The 15382-nt window shown below is 37.4% G+C and overlaps 1 protein-coding gene across 1 annotated transcript in view; it reads left to right on the top strand.

The window, feature by feature from the left end:
- The window catches only part of IQCM (IQ motif containing M), a 470255-nt gene that overhangs the window by 143524 nt on the left and 311349 nt on the right, over nucleotides 1–15382 (top strand). The window contains exon 6 of the mRNA XM_004479990.3: nucleotides 1301–1410. Within this exon, the coding sequence (XP_004480047.2) occupies nucleotides 1301–1410 (110 nt within the window). The remainder of the gene's footprint in view (nucleotides 1–1300; nucleotides 1411–15382) is intronic.

Genomic DNA, 15382 nt, shown 5'->3' on the forward strand with positions numbered 1-15382 from the left:
TACGGCTCACGCTGCCTTTCCAGCGCGTGCCAAACTGAAGTCTTCCTCTTCCCCTGGTAACAAGAATCCAACAGCCTATCAACATCGCCACCATGCCGCAGCCTATAAAGATTCGCCACGCCTCACCAACCCCCTCTCCCTGCCCACATAAGCTGTAGCACTTCCTCAATAAACCAGACCTGCGCCACGAGCCTGCGTCTCCAGAGCGGTCGCTGTGTGTGAAAGTCTCTGCGTGTCCTTACCTGCTCGGCTCCTTTTCTGGGCCCTCCTTGGCCGTGGTAACCTCGGCACAGTGGTGTGCCCTCTCTGATCTGGCTCCTACCGACCCTCTCCAGGCACCCTCTGTCTCCCCCGCTCCAGTGGGGTCAAGCAGGCGGCATAAGTGGCTGAGCAGGAAGTAGGCAGCAACGGTAGGTTGAGAGAGCAAACCCGCTAGCCCCGCCCGGCGAGGCCCTGACGAAAGGAGCAAGCCTAGGAAAACAGCAACATCCCTCAGTGACCCAGTTCCTCTCTCCCTGGGCGAGTGGATGTGACAGGCCTTCTGATCAGTTCCCCCTGACCCTCTCCCTGGAGTCACTTCAGTGCCGGCTGGTGTCTCTCTTTTTCCCAAAATTGGCTGACATCTGGTCTGCCTGCCATATCTCCTTTTCCCTCTGCTTCTCTCCACCCTGAGCCATCTGGGTGCCTGTACCCACACTGATTGCACTGCAAATCCCCACCTTGAGAGTTTGCTGGGCACCAGGATGCACCCCTGGTTGTCCAGTGGCTTTCCTCACTCTCAGAGCTGACTGAATGTTGCTCTTCTAGCCAAATCCGAGCTTTCCTCTCCCCCAGCCAAGTGGAGTGGCTTCCCTTCTGCCAGGTAAACCTTCCTAACTTGCCACGGATTCTAGAGAAATAGTGCAGCCTGTCATTCCCTACTCTGCCATCTTGGATCTCCTTCCTTTTAGCTTTGTAAGTGCTATTCACAAATATGATTTTGTTTTAAGTCTCCTTTCAAAAAGAAGGCAGTGCTCTTGAAGAAAAGAATGGGAAAAGAATGAACCTATTAGTTTTCTGATGGGCAAACTGTGTGCAATAAAATGAAAGCTTTACTGTATTGAAGTGTCAATTAATTGAAGCCTCTATGTTGCTATTGCTTTTTCATCTCTTTGTGATTAGATGACAAGATGTGATTTTAATACAGACTAGTGGGCCCGTAAAGATGGTTTACTTTCCTCTTTATAACATTAAGCAAAATGATCAGTGTGTAGTTTTCCTGCATAAATAGTGTTTAAACCTATATTGATATTTCTTACAGATAAAACAATCTATGACTGGAGAGGGATTGTTTCAAGGTCTTTTCATTTATCTCAACAATCCAGTCAGTCTACTTTCTCTGAATCATCAGTATTGCGGGATTATAGTATTGTAAGTATTTGTAAAACTAGACATAGAGCGAATTACCATTTTATTTAGGAAATATTGGATTAATTTTGATGTAACACTTGATATTTTACTATGGACCTATTTCATTCCTAAGATGATTCTCCATTGAAAGTCACCTTTTTTATGAAGAATGCTTCAATTCTTTTATTGTGTTTTGTGTTAACCTGTCTTGTGTTCCACAAGAAAGTAAATCTTGCTGAATACCTTAACTTAAAAATATATGTATAATTTTTTATTTGAAGAACAATAAGATTCAAAGTGATCATCACATGGTTTGTCCCAAATGTAATAGTAGAGACTAATAATACATAAACTCTCAAGAAAATACAGTGGAGCCCAACAGGGAACAATGACCTTTATTAGGAGAGTGATAATTGGAGAGTAAAACTTCCAAGACTTTTCACTGCCACACATTGATAATTTTCTGAATGAGGGCTTCCTAATTCAGAGTATGAGAACCTGTGACTTGAAAGTGGGTGGAGCTTCATTTTAAGTTCATCTATTTATCTGGGCAAGCCACAAGATGTCTTTAAGTAAATAGCAGTGGAAACTTGTGTGATTCAGACATCTTCAGCAAGAATTTCTTAAAAGACCACAAAATTCTATTTTATAGAATTGTCTAACTGTATCTATATTCATATCTAGGTTTCTTATATTTCATGTGTTACATTCTTGGCATGAATGTGTCTTTCTCATCACTTCTGGTTGGTTTTTTTTTTCTTTCTTTTCATATTACTAATTTTTCTTCTTGACTAGCCATAAGATAAATTAAGCCTATTTGATTTCTTTTTCACTATTGAGATAGTTCTTTCTCTGGTATTTTAAAAAATATGTATTGACTTACATTTGTTCTGTGAAACAAAACTTTGAATTATGTCATAGTTAGCTTATGTTGCTAAATTCCTTGTGGGTCAACTTTACTAAAGTTAAATCATTCCAACCCTGTTTAGACAACAAATTTATATGACTAACATTGTTCTGTTGTCAGAAATGCTAAGTCTTGGTAAACTAGTACTTTTAGAACATATTTATTAATCACAGTATAAACAGTAATCTCTAGTTAACAGAATATATATTTCTAATGCATACATGTCCTTAACAAAAATCATATCCATAGAAAGCTGTTTGAATTATCATCAAGGAAAATTGAGAAACTGATTTGCAGCATCCAAGCCTCCCAGCCCTGTCCTCTTCTAAGCTGACAATTTACAGACTACTCTTAGCTGTGTGAGGAGGACAGTAAGGCATGTTTCTTTGGGCAGTACATCTGGCAAGGATGAACTAGGTTGTAGAGAGCTCTGAATGCAAGGCCAAGAGTACTATCCATTGCTAAGTGGTAATTAGGGCTACAAAAGCTACTGCCCATGGCTTTGACATAATTTTCTCAATTCCCCGCCCCCCAATACATATTCTTCTCTCTGCTCATTTTCTTCCTTCTTCCAAAACTTTTTTAGGAGATTTCAAAATTATTTTCATACTCATTATTTTCTCTCCAGGTGGGCAGTATTTTATAAAAGAAAGCAATCTGATTCAATTTTCTGATATTTCTAAACAATAACAAAAATAATTTCAACCATTAAATTTAAAATTTCTGTTTAATCAAATGATAACCAAATTTTTTGTTGTTGTTATTTTGGGTAGAAATAAAATAATTTTTGAAAATCCTTTGGTAAGCTTTGGAATTAAACCAGGTAAGGTATGGAACTACAACTTCTTCCTTTGGACACTACTTTAGCAGTTTACTTTTATTGACTTTGGCTTTTTGTTTTGGTCCTGCCATAGGAAGTAGTTATGCTCAGTGCTATACATTATTTTCAACTTTCAAATTTTAATTTTGAAATGCCAATTGTTTTCCAATGAAAAATTAAAATTTTGAATCTTTGTGACTGAATGACATTAACATTTACTTTGAAAAAAATTTTTTTGATTTGCATTATATTTAAAAGCCCACATTTCAATAGCCATGTTGCCATACAGTAGTATTACCTGGGCCCGAAGTTTACTTGTGTACTTATCATCTATTTTATCTTGTTGAATTTTTACTTCTATAAAATTTCCTAGTGTTATTCTAGTTAGGTAGATGCCAATGTGAAAAATAAAGGAGGTATTCCATGCAAAATTCCTTTAGTAATAAATAAATTGAATTTAGTAATAAGTTCACGTATTTTCTACTGTTCTTGCTAATTTTTAAAAGAAAATACTATTCGTGAACGCATGATTTGGTTTGTAATGTTGCCCAGATTTGCCAGTGTACCACCACTTAAATGCCATCCCAGTTCTACCCATATTAAATGATTTTCAAAATTGGGGTTTAGGTAAATAAATAGGATAACTTTGTATTTTGGGATTAATTTTGTTTTATGGAGAAAAATGCTAATCTATGCTTTTCATGTCTTTTATCATAAAATATCATTAGAATTTTACTTTTGGAAGCCACATCACAATATTTCTTTATTTTAGAAACCAAAATATTCAACCACATTCCCTCAGTAGTAAACAACTTCCTATTCCGAGATATCCTTGGGAGGAAAGGTGTTTGAGGAGAACTAGGGCTATCTGCATTCATATTATTGTTGACAATAGCTGTAGTTCTACAATTGTGAGTTAACACATGCGTTCTTTGTTGAACTGGAGTGTGATTGTTACCACAATCTAGATAGACGAATGAAAAATTGAATATGGAGAGCATTTGAGCAGATATTAGGTTAAGGGAATGAACAGACTGTGACTGCCCTGGGGAATCCCCCTCCTGGGAAGTCAGGTACGCTTGTTCTCTAGTAAAGGGAACATTAACTAAATTTCTTAAAAAGTAATGAAAGAGTACAAACTGTAAAAAGGCAGCCAAAAAACGGCAAACATCTGTTACTGAACATGTCTCACTTGACTTCCTTTTAATGTTCTAAGGAATAAATTTATGAACTGGGGAAGGTTCAGCACTAATTAGCTTGTTTTTTCAAACAAAATGCACCAGACATGCATGTTGAATATGAATGGAAACTTCAGTAGTAATAATAAGTAGGTAGAAAGTACTGATGGCAGAGTTATGGGTTTAGGTCATGGATATTGCCCTGTTAATATTGTGTGGATTTGGATTTGCTGTTATTTGCCTTTTTAAATGATCATAAATAAGTTTTAAAAGTCAGGTGTATTCATTAAACAATATAAATGGATTTAGCAAAAGGTATTCTCTTCAGTTATATACTTTTAAGCTGACAAGATATTTGAATGATTTGGAGTAACAAATATAGAGCTATTCAAAGGCAAAATTTTATAACAAAGTAGCAGCAGTAAGAGTCATTGATTGTAGTAGTTGTACAGATCTTAATCCTTTACTTGAAACCCTTGGGACCAGATATTTTTAGGAATTCACAAATTTTTGAATTTTAGAAAGTTAAGAAGATAAGTAAATCTTCAACATAAAACAGTAATCAAAAGTTCATATTTTCATTAATGGAGAATGTAGTTCACTATATATTTATTTATATAGGATTTATGCTAACTTAAATATAAACAATGTAAAACACTACATCAGAGTTTGTGGAAAAGAGATCGAAAAGCTCAAGTTAAGAGTACAGTAAGTATACAGATTTCATAGTTTGGTATTTTATATATTTGTATTAAGTAGGCCATAAATTCAGCTGTGGAGATTTAAGCAGCTGTATTAGTCAGCCCAAGGGGTGCTAGTGCAAAGAACCAGAACCCCGTTGGCTTTTATAAAGGGTATTTATTTGGGGTAGAAGCTTATAGTTACCAGGTCCTAAAGAGTCGAACTCAAGGGACCAAGAGAGGTACTTTCTCACCCGAAGTCTATTGCAAGATGGTGTGCGATGTTCACACAGGTTCAACCTTCCTCCTTCCTCTTAAGGCTCCGTGGCTTCTTCCAATCTCAGCTGTAGGCTGGGATAAGGGTTGTTTTTCTTCCTGGGGCTCATCTGCCTCTGGGCTCAGCTGCTCTGGTCTTTTCTCAAGGTCATCTGTAGACTATCAGGCTCATCTCTCTTTCTGGGGCCCTGTTTAAGAAGCACATTCTCTTCCTGAGTGTCTGCTTCTGTTTGTCTACTTCCATGTGAGAGTCTGTTTTATTGGCCCACAGGGCCTGGGACTTGACACTGAGTTGCATTCTAATGACCTGACTGGATCAAAGCCCTAATCGTAACATAATTTAATCAGACTTCTCAGTTGAATCTAATACAATCAAAGGGTTATTGCCAGAGGAACAGACCAGTTTATAAACATGTTTCTTTTTGGAATTCATAAATAATATCAAACTGCCACAGCAGCTAGCTAAAATAGGATATAATGGTTAGTCACTGGATTCAGTTTCCATAAAATAAAAACAAACCAGAAGAAATACACTATACACTATGTAGATGATTATGAAGAGGGTACTGTGAAAAAATGTAGTGAATTATGTGCTCAAAATATATTTTCAGAAATTGTGGTAATATATTACATATTAATCATAGGCCAAAGCACAATTTGGTGAAAGCATTTTTGCAGTGGTGGGAGGGCTTGGAGGTATAGTTTATTGCAGTGGAGGTAGTATTAGAAATATATGATCTTAATGTTGAATTCTCTGCTTGCTTGGTTTAAAGCAGAGATAGATTTTAGGATATTTTATGGAGTGTGTGTGTGTGTGGGGGGTGAGGGTTGTATTCTTTAGGCCCTTCCTACAGCAAGTGTGGGCCATGGAAAATTAGCATCATTTTCATCTGGGAACTTGTTAGAAATGTAGATACTCAGGACCCATCCCAGATCATAAAATCAGCACCTGTATTTTAACAAGGTCCATATGATTTATTTATAAGCATATTAAAGTTTGAGAAGCATTGTACATTAAGTAATTACCCATAATATTAATCTGTTTTTCTGACTTTTGATAAATAGTGTACAGTGTATTACAGTGACAATGTGTAAAGTGTATTTTTTTCCCTGACAAACATCTGAAGTGCAGATATTCTATGTTAAATTTATAGTCATGTGTTGGGATAGGAATGAATTTTCTTGTGAAACCTAAGGAGTATGGTTATAACCAATCAAAGATATTAGAAAACTCATTATCAAATAATGAAATAAATTGAAACCAAATACCGAAAGTGGCCTAGGAGAATTTGCCAAGTATTTTGATAACAGAGCTTTCCTCCAAATGGAGTAATCTGGACAATTTCTATAATTTGATTTATCCTTTGAATTATATCCTGAGTCTCTTGGAATCAGATCTCAAGTCTTCTAAACAAGAAATGATGGTTGAATTGTAATCTAGGGGCTAGGGCAGGCTTTGACCCATATGCACTTGACTGGCAGTTCTAAATTCCATTATGATTAAATCCAGCAACTCCCTTCAAAATCCCCAGATCTTCACTAAATGAAATAAAACTGGTAAACAAATATAATTGCCTGTGCCAACAATTAAAAATTCCAATTAAATTCCATTGTTGTTTCTGCCTGTATCATCCATTTTATAATCTGAGAATAGAGTAATAGTTTGAATTTGATTGTCAGCTACCTCCTACTTGTGTAATCAAGATAAAGATACTAAACTTCTTTAAGCCTCAATTTCTTCAGGAAAGTGGAAATTAAAATATCTACTCTGCAGAGTCTTAGTGAACGCTGAAGATAATGTTCATGAAGTACACAGTAGGTGATTATAAATTGTGAGTTATAACGTTCATTAATTCTGTAATGTGGCTCCAGCCCTACCACATAGTATATAAATCTCTTATTAATAATCCAACTCACCATTTAGAGTGGTTCTACATTCACAATAATTCAAAATTATTACACAAGTAAAAAGGACTGAATACAATATTTTCAATACTGCCCAGTTTATAAAGGAATTCCTTAGATATCAAAAGGAGAAGCACATTCAAAAACCAAATGAAAGCAAGATGGCAGCAGAGTAAGGAGCTCCTAGAGTCAACTCCTGCTATAGGGCAGTTAGTAAACACACAGAGCTCTCTGTAGCTAGGTGAAGCAGCTCTCTGGGGGCTCCAGAAGGTCAGAAGAGCATTCTGCAACATACTTGGAGGAATGGAAGGAGGAGCCTACCCATCTGCAAGAAGACTCATAAGTAGAATGCTCCATGTCCTGGAAGCTGGTTTCCACCACTGGAGGCACAAGTTGCTTTGGGAGCTGTTCCACAGCTGGAATTTAAAGCTCTACTTCCCAAAAATGGGGGAGGAAGAGAGGGTTGGACACCAACTTCAGCTAACGATGAGTAAAATTCAGCGGGCTAAAGTATAATCCTGAGAATAGCTAAAGTTTGAGCCTGTCCAAGTCAGAAATCTTAACTCCACACCTGGCATGAGGGGAAGCAGGGTGGACTGAAAATCCCAGTGCTGGTGGGGACTGGCTTCTTTCCAACCAGATCAGATTGAAGCTCTAGCCTAGGCCCCAGTGCCACCTCCAGCAGGGAGGAAGCTGCGGGGACCTGCACCAGCCTCTCTGGGAAGTTACTGGCCAAGCCGTGGAGGCCAGTGAATATCCTACCTGTTGGCACGAGTCGCCCCAGGAGCTATTCTGTGGCTGGAATTGGAAGCTCCATTTCCCTGAAACAGGGGAGGAGGAGACGGTTGGCCAATGATGTCAGCTACTGATTGGTAGACTCAGCTGGCTAAGATATAACCCTGGGAACAGCTGGGATGTGAATCTTCCCAAGTTGGAAAGAGGGCTGTGGCAGCCATTTTGACTCTGCCCCTAGTCTGAGGGGAAGCAGGCTGACCAAAACTCACAGTGATGGTAGGAACTGGTTTCTTTCACCCAGATCAGCCTACAGCCCTAGACTAGGCTTCAGCCCAGCCTCTGGCAGGGAGGAGAGTGGTGGGCCCTGCACCAGCCTATCCAGGTAACTGCAGGTACATTTGGCTGGCACAGACTGAAAATCAGAAGTCTACTGGGGCAACTTGGACCCACACTATATAGGTTGCTGCCCACACCTGCAGCTCCATCCCCACCCCAGGCAGGAGAGAAAGGACATGAAGCTTCATTACTCTCTCTGGGCAACTACGGTCTATGTCTGCACAATTTGGATTATTCCACACAGCTGTGACTCTGTCCCTACCCCTGGCAAAGGAGAAAGTTGGCAAAAGCTTCATCGGTCCCTGGTGCAATGAGGGGAGCTTGAGCCTCCACAGCTTACCAACTGCATGCTTGGCTCCTACAACACAATGAGCAAGGGAGAAAGGGCAGGAAGCCCTAAACTAAAGAGAAAAACTGCACCCAGAAAAAATACTCTAGTAATCCAGATGCTAAGACACCAACAAAAAATACAATCCACATCAAGAAACAGGAAGCTATGGCCCAGTTAAAGGAACAAGATAAGCCTCCAGAGAACATAAAGGAGTTGAGAAAACTAATCATAGATGTCCAAACAAATCTCCTTAATAAATTCAATGAGATGGCTAAAGAGATTAAGGATATTCAGAACACACTGGGGGAGCACAAAAAAGAATTTGAAAGCATACATAGAAGAAAAATAGCAGATCTTGTGGGAATGAAAGGTGCAATAAATGGAATTTAAAAAACATTGAGGGAAATGGACTTGGCCCAGTGGTTAGGGTGTCTGTCTACCACATGGGAGGTCCGCGGTTCAAACCCCGGGCCTCCTTGACCCGTGTGGAGCTGGCCCATGCGCAGTGCTGATGCGCAAGGAGTGCCGCACCATGCAAGGGTGTCCCCTGCGTAGGGGAGCCCCACGCGCAAGGAGTGCACACATAAGGAGAGCCGCCCAGCGTGAAAGAAAGTGCAGCCTGCCCAGGAATGGCGCCGCCCACACTTCCCGTGCCGCTGATGACAACAGAAGCGGACAAAGAAACAAGATGCAGCAAATAGACACAGAGAACAGACAACCGGGGGGGGGGGGGGAATTAAATAAATAAATAAATCTTTAAAAAGCAAAAAACAAAAATAAAAATAAAAAACATTGAAATCATATAATAGGAGATTTGAGGAGGCAGAAGGAAGGATTGGTAAGCTTGAAGAAATGTCCCCTGAAAGTGAACATACAAAAGAACAGATGAAGAAAAGAATGGAAAAAATTGAACAAGGTCTCAGGGAAATAAATAACAGCAAAAGGCATGCAAACATATGTGTCATGGGTGTCCCAGAAGGAGAAGAGAAGGGAAAAGGGGCAGAAGGAATATTTGAAGAAATAATGGTAGAAAATTCCCAACCCTATTGAAAGACATAGATATCCATGTCCAAGAAGTGCAACATACTCACATCTGAAAAAATCCAAATAGACCAACTCCAAGACATATACTCATCAGAATGTCAAATGCCAATGAGAAAGAAAGAATTCTGAGAACAGCAAGAGAAAAACAATGCATAACATATAAGGGCTTTGCAATAAGATTAAATGCTCATTTCTTACCAGAAACCATGGAGGCAAGAAGACAGTGGTCTGATATATTTAAGATACTATGAGAGAAAAACTTCTAGCCAAGAATCTTATATCCAGCTAGATTGTCTTTCAAAAATGAGGGCAAGATTAGAATATTCACAGATAAACAGAAACTGAGAGAATTTCTATGCAAGAGACCAGATTTTCAGGAAATACTAAAGGGTGTGCTAGAGCCTGAAAAGAAAAGACAGGAGAGAGGGGCCTGGAAGAGTGTCTAGAAATCAAGATTATATCAATAATAGTAATCAAAAGTGTCAACAGAGTGGTGAAAATAAAATATGACAGATAAAAGTCAAATAGGAATAAACTTAACCAATGATGTAAAGCACTTGTATTCAGAAAACTGCAAATCAGTGTTAAAAGAAATCAATAAAGACCTAAATAATTGGAAGAACATTCTGGGCTCATGGATTGGAAGACTAAATATCATTAAGATGTCAATTCTACTCAAATTGATATGCAGATTCAATGCAATCTCGATAAAAATTCCACCAGCATTAAAAAAAAAAATTGAAGACATGTTCATCAAATTTATTTGGAAGAGTAAGGGGTCCCAAATAGCCAGAAACATCATAAAAAGGAAAAGCAAACCCTCATCTCCAGACTTTAAATCATATTACCTAGCTATAGTGGTAAAAACAGCATGGTACTGGCCTAAAGACAAACACATAGTCCAATGGAACCAAATTTATGGTTCAGAAACAGACCCTTATATGTATGGTCTAGTGATTTTTGACTAGCCTGTGAAAACTAAACAGCTTGGGCAGAACAGTCCATTCAACAAAAGGTGCTGAAAAATTGGATATCCATAGCTGAAAGAAGGAAGGAGGACCCCTATCTCACACTTTATCAAAAAATTAACTCAAAATGGAAAGCAAGTCCCATAAAGCTTCTAGAAAAAATTGTAGGAAAATATCTTCAAGACCTGGTGGTAGGTGGTGGATTCTTAAAGGAGATAAGAGGAGGACTGAGATGGACTACTGATGTTCAAGGTATGTGGAAGTTTTAATTAGGTTTACTGTAAAAGTGGATGGTAAAACATAGTGAGTAATAGCTAGTTTATAAATGGGGATGTGACTGAAAATGGTAGTCTAGGTATGTAAATGCCAATTGACAGAATGCTAGGGAGTAGGAACTGAATAGCACAGCAAACCAAGAAGCAGATGATAATTGTGGTTTATGGTACAGATGCAAAGTGTTTCTTTGTGAACTAGAGTAAATGTATCACTACTGCTGGGTGTTGGGAATGTGGACAAGCATGGGAAAAATACAGCTGGAGTGACCTATGGATTGTGGTTAATAGTAATATTATAGTCTTGCATTTATGTGAATGATATACTGTGTTAATAAATGAGGCAGTATGGAAAATGTGAGCCAAATGTACACTATGGACATGGTAACAATCAGATGAAATTATCTTATCTGTAGCAAATATTCCACCACAGTTTGGTGTGTTGATGGAAGAGTATTGTTTGGGAATTCTGCATATGCACATGTTGTTTTATAAGTTTACAACTTCTGTCATAAAAAAATATATTTAAACAATATTAATAGGATGGGTTGGGGGAAATCATACCAAATGTAAGATAAGGTCTATGAGTAATATTAAGATTTTGACAATATTCTTTCATAATTTGTAACAAATATCTCATGACAATGCAAGGTGTTGGTGGAGGGTTGATGTATGGAACCCCTGTATGATGTTATGCATGTTTACTTTGTAATTTCACAACTTTTTAACTATACACTTAATTGTTTATGTATGTTCATATATAAATGGTATAAGGGTAATAATAGGGTTGGTTGGGGGAAAATACTTTGGTTAGTAGTAATATTTTGACAATGCTCTTTAATCATTAGTTAAAAAGGTTTAACAACAATGCAAGTTATTGGTGGTAGGATGAGTTATGAGAGTCCTGTATGATTTTATATAGTGTATAACAACTATTATTATACACTTATTTATGTATGTTTATGTATGAGTAATATACTTCAATAAATTAATTTAAGAAAAAGTAAATTAGAAATAAAACCAAATGAGCACTATGAATGTGAGTGTATCAAAATGCCTCCAAAATGTATGAGAGCAACCTCATTTGCTCAATTTGTCCTTGTAGATATAAAGTAATTCCTCAGATAAAAAGAAGAAAAATTAGTCATATGTGTTTACAGAATCATACCGTTTAAAAATTTAGCAGATTTTCAATGGCTTGCCATTCTTGATTTTTAGAGCTTCTAAGAATACCCACAAACCACTGGAAAGTTTTAAAGCCATATAGTTTCCCCATATCTCTTCATTTTATTCTCTGTCAAAGAGAGACTCTCATATTAAGCTTAAGGAATTCTTCTAACATATTATTTTTTAAAATTTTGTTGTTTAATATAACATTCAAAAGAGTATGTAAAAAATATATGCATAGCTTAAATAATACTAAAATAGTCACAAACTTAAGTAATAGAACTCTGAGTAAAATCCCTCCCTCTGTATCCTGAAGAAACCAGTCTCCTTGATTTTATGTTAATTGTTCCCTTGCTTTTTTTGTTATAGTTTTAGCACATGTATACATATCACTCATTAGCATTTTGTTAGTTTTGCTTTTTTCTAACTTTAGTTTTATGTAAATGAAACCATAATATCTTCTCTCCGTCTTTTTGCTCAACAATGTATTTTTGAGATCCATCAATCTTCATTAATGGTGATATATGCTCATGATCAAATTCAGGTTCATCAACATACACCAGTCCATAGACTAAATTCATTATAGTTTAATTATCCTTTCTGTTGCTGAGAGATATTTGGCCTTTTTTGTGTTATTTCCTATTATGAGCAATTTTTCTATAAGCATTTTCCTGGTTTGAGTCTTTAGTGGGCCCCAGAAAATTTTGTTCTTAAGCGGACTTTTTTGGTTAGATTCAGTTAAGGTATCGTTTGATCACTTCTGATTAAATAATTTCAGTTAAGGGCCTTTGATTAGATTGTGGGCCCCAGGGTGGGTCCTGATCCTTTTACTGGAGTCTTATATAAACTGAGGACTGAAATTAGAGGCACAGATAAATAGAACTGCCATTTTACCCTGCCATGTGAGAGGACTCCAGGATTCCCTGGAGCTGTAGAAAGACAGAGAAACCTCTAGAGGGTGAGAGAGAGCGGCTGGAGGCTGGAATCAAAGGAGCAGGTGAAGCTGAAGCAACGCTGGGAGGAGAGGGAAGAGAGGAGCCATCTGCCTGATGGTCCACAGCTGAGCTTGGAAAGAAAGTGAGCCTGGAGGAGAAGGCAGAGCCTGGCCACCGTTTTGTTTTTCTGCATGTAAAGAGTAGAGCATCACCAGCAGCCTACCTTTGGTGAGGAAGCTTTGATTTGGATATATTCACAGCCTCAGAACTGTAAGATTGTACCCTAATAAATTCCCATTATAAAAGCCAACCCATTCCTTGTATTTTGCTTGGACAGCATTTAACAAACTGAAACAAGTACTCTTTTATATGTCTTCTGAAGCATAGGTACAAGTTTATCTAGGGTGCATATTCCCAACAGCAATATGAACAGGCATCCTGTTCCATCAAGAATGGGTTATATATATGCTAGAATATTTGATCTCTTTAGGCCTAGGGACAGGTGGCAAGGGCCTAGGCATTGGGAGTTCTATAATTGATTGTCCCTAGACACAGGCAGCCTATTCTCTTTACCCCACCACTGGTACCTTTTATCCTTAGGAATGGAATGGCTATGCTATTCAGTGGGCATATGCTCAACTTTGCTAGGCAAAAGCAAACAGCATTTCATTCCCAGCAGCAGTTTATGAGAGTCCCCATTGCTTCATACTTAGCAATACTAAATATATTCAGAATTTAACTTCTGCCAATTTGATGGTGTGGAATGGCATTTTTGTGCTTTCAATTTGCATTTTCCTAATTACTAATAAAGTTGAGCATCTTTTCATAGGTTTCTGAGCCACCATTACTTCTTCTTTGTGAATACCATGCGGTTATATTTTTAAAAATGAATTCAGGTGCATTTCTACCACTTTACTTTACACGCTTTATTTGCTCTTTCCATTTTGTATTTTTTGTTTGCCCCGTTCTTTTAAAAAAAAATCAACATACTTTTCCTCTCTCATTCCACTCTTCTTTCAACTAGTTTGGCATTTATATTCTTGTTTTTACTATGCATAACTGGCTAACCTATAAATTTTAATATACACGTTTAACTTTAAAGTGTAATGCTAATCAGTATTTACTTTCCTCCCACTCCAAACAGAAGTCATAGATTGCCTTTACTAGAATTTAATTTTCTTAATACTTTCAACCACACATTAGACACAATTATTTTCTTTTGCATTCACTTAGTTTCCGATTTAAATTATTTTTCTTTTCTATAATTTCTACTTGTTATTTTCCAAATCTGCCTAATCATTTTGATAGATTTTGTTTCCCTTAATAGATTTCTTTAAACATATAAAGCATTCTTATTTTATATTCAGTACATAGTCTTTGAGTTCTGAATATGTAGTTAGTTGGTTCTTCTGACTTCTTGATTACTTGTTTTGTTATGTGTAATGACCTTTCTGATTTTGAGCTCACTTTTACTTGGTGTTTTTATTGTGAGAATTCTTTGTAACCTGAGTTTAAACTGCACTCTTCTAAAAACGATATTTGCTTTATTTATTTTTAAAATTGTATTCTTTTGTAACAAAAAATGTTACATTAAAAAATATAAGAGGCTCCCATATACCCCACACCTCACCTCATCCACTCCTCTCATATCAACAACCTCTTTCATCATTGTGGCACATTCATTGCATTTGGTGAATACATTTTGGAGCAATGCTGTACCGCATGAATTATAGTTTACATTGTAGTATATACTCTCCCCCAGTACATTCAGTGAGCTATGACAGGATATATAATGTCCAGCATCTGTCCCTGCAATAGCATTTAGGACAACTCAAAGTCCCCAAAATGCTCCCACATCACATCTCTTCTTCCCTCTTCCTGCCCTCAGCAACTATCGTGACCACTTTCTCCATATCAATACTACAACTTTTTCCATTACTAGTCACGATAGTTCTATAGTAAAATACCAGTAAGTCCACTCTAATCCATATTTTATTCCTCCATCCTGTGGACCCTGGGATGTCTATCCTACCCAAACTGATCTAGAGATTCAATGCAGTCCCAATAAAAATCAACACAGCATTTTTTAATGAACTAGAAAAACTATGAAATTTATTTGGAAAGGAAAGAGGCCTGGAATAGCCAAAGACATATTGAAAAAGAAAAATGAAATTGGAGGAATCACACTATTTGACTTCAAAACATACTACACAGCTACAGTGGTGAAAATGACATGGTATTGGCACAAGGATAGACATACTGACCAAAGGAATTGAATTGAGAGTACTGATATAGATCCTCACATATACAGTCATCTGATATTCGACAAGGCCACTAAACCCACTCAACTGGGAGAGATTGGCCTCTTCCACAAATGGTGCTTGGAGAACTGGATATCCATATGCAAAAGAATGAAAGAGAATTACCATTTCATACCTT

The sequence above is a fragment of the Dasypus novemcinctus genome, chromosome 1 (genome assembly GCF_030445035.2).
Source record: "Dasypus novemcinctus isolate mDasNov1 chromosome 1, mDasNov1.1.hap2, whole genome shotgun sequence".
Lineage (NCBI taxonomy): Eukaryota > Metazoa > Chordata > Mammalia > Cingulata > Dasypodidae > Dasypus > Dasypus novemcinctus.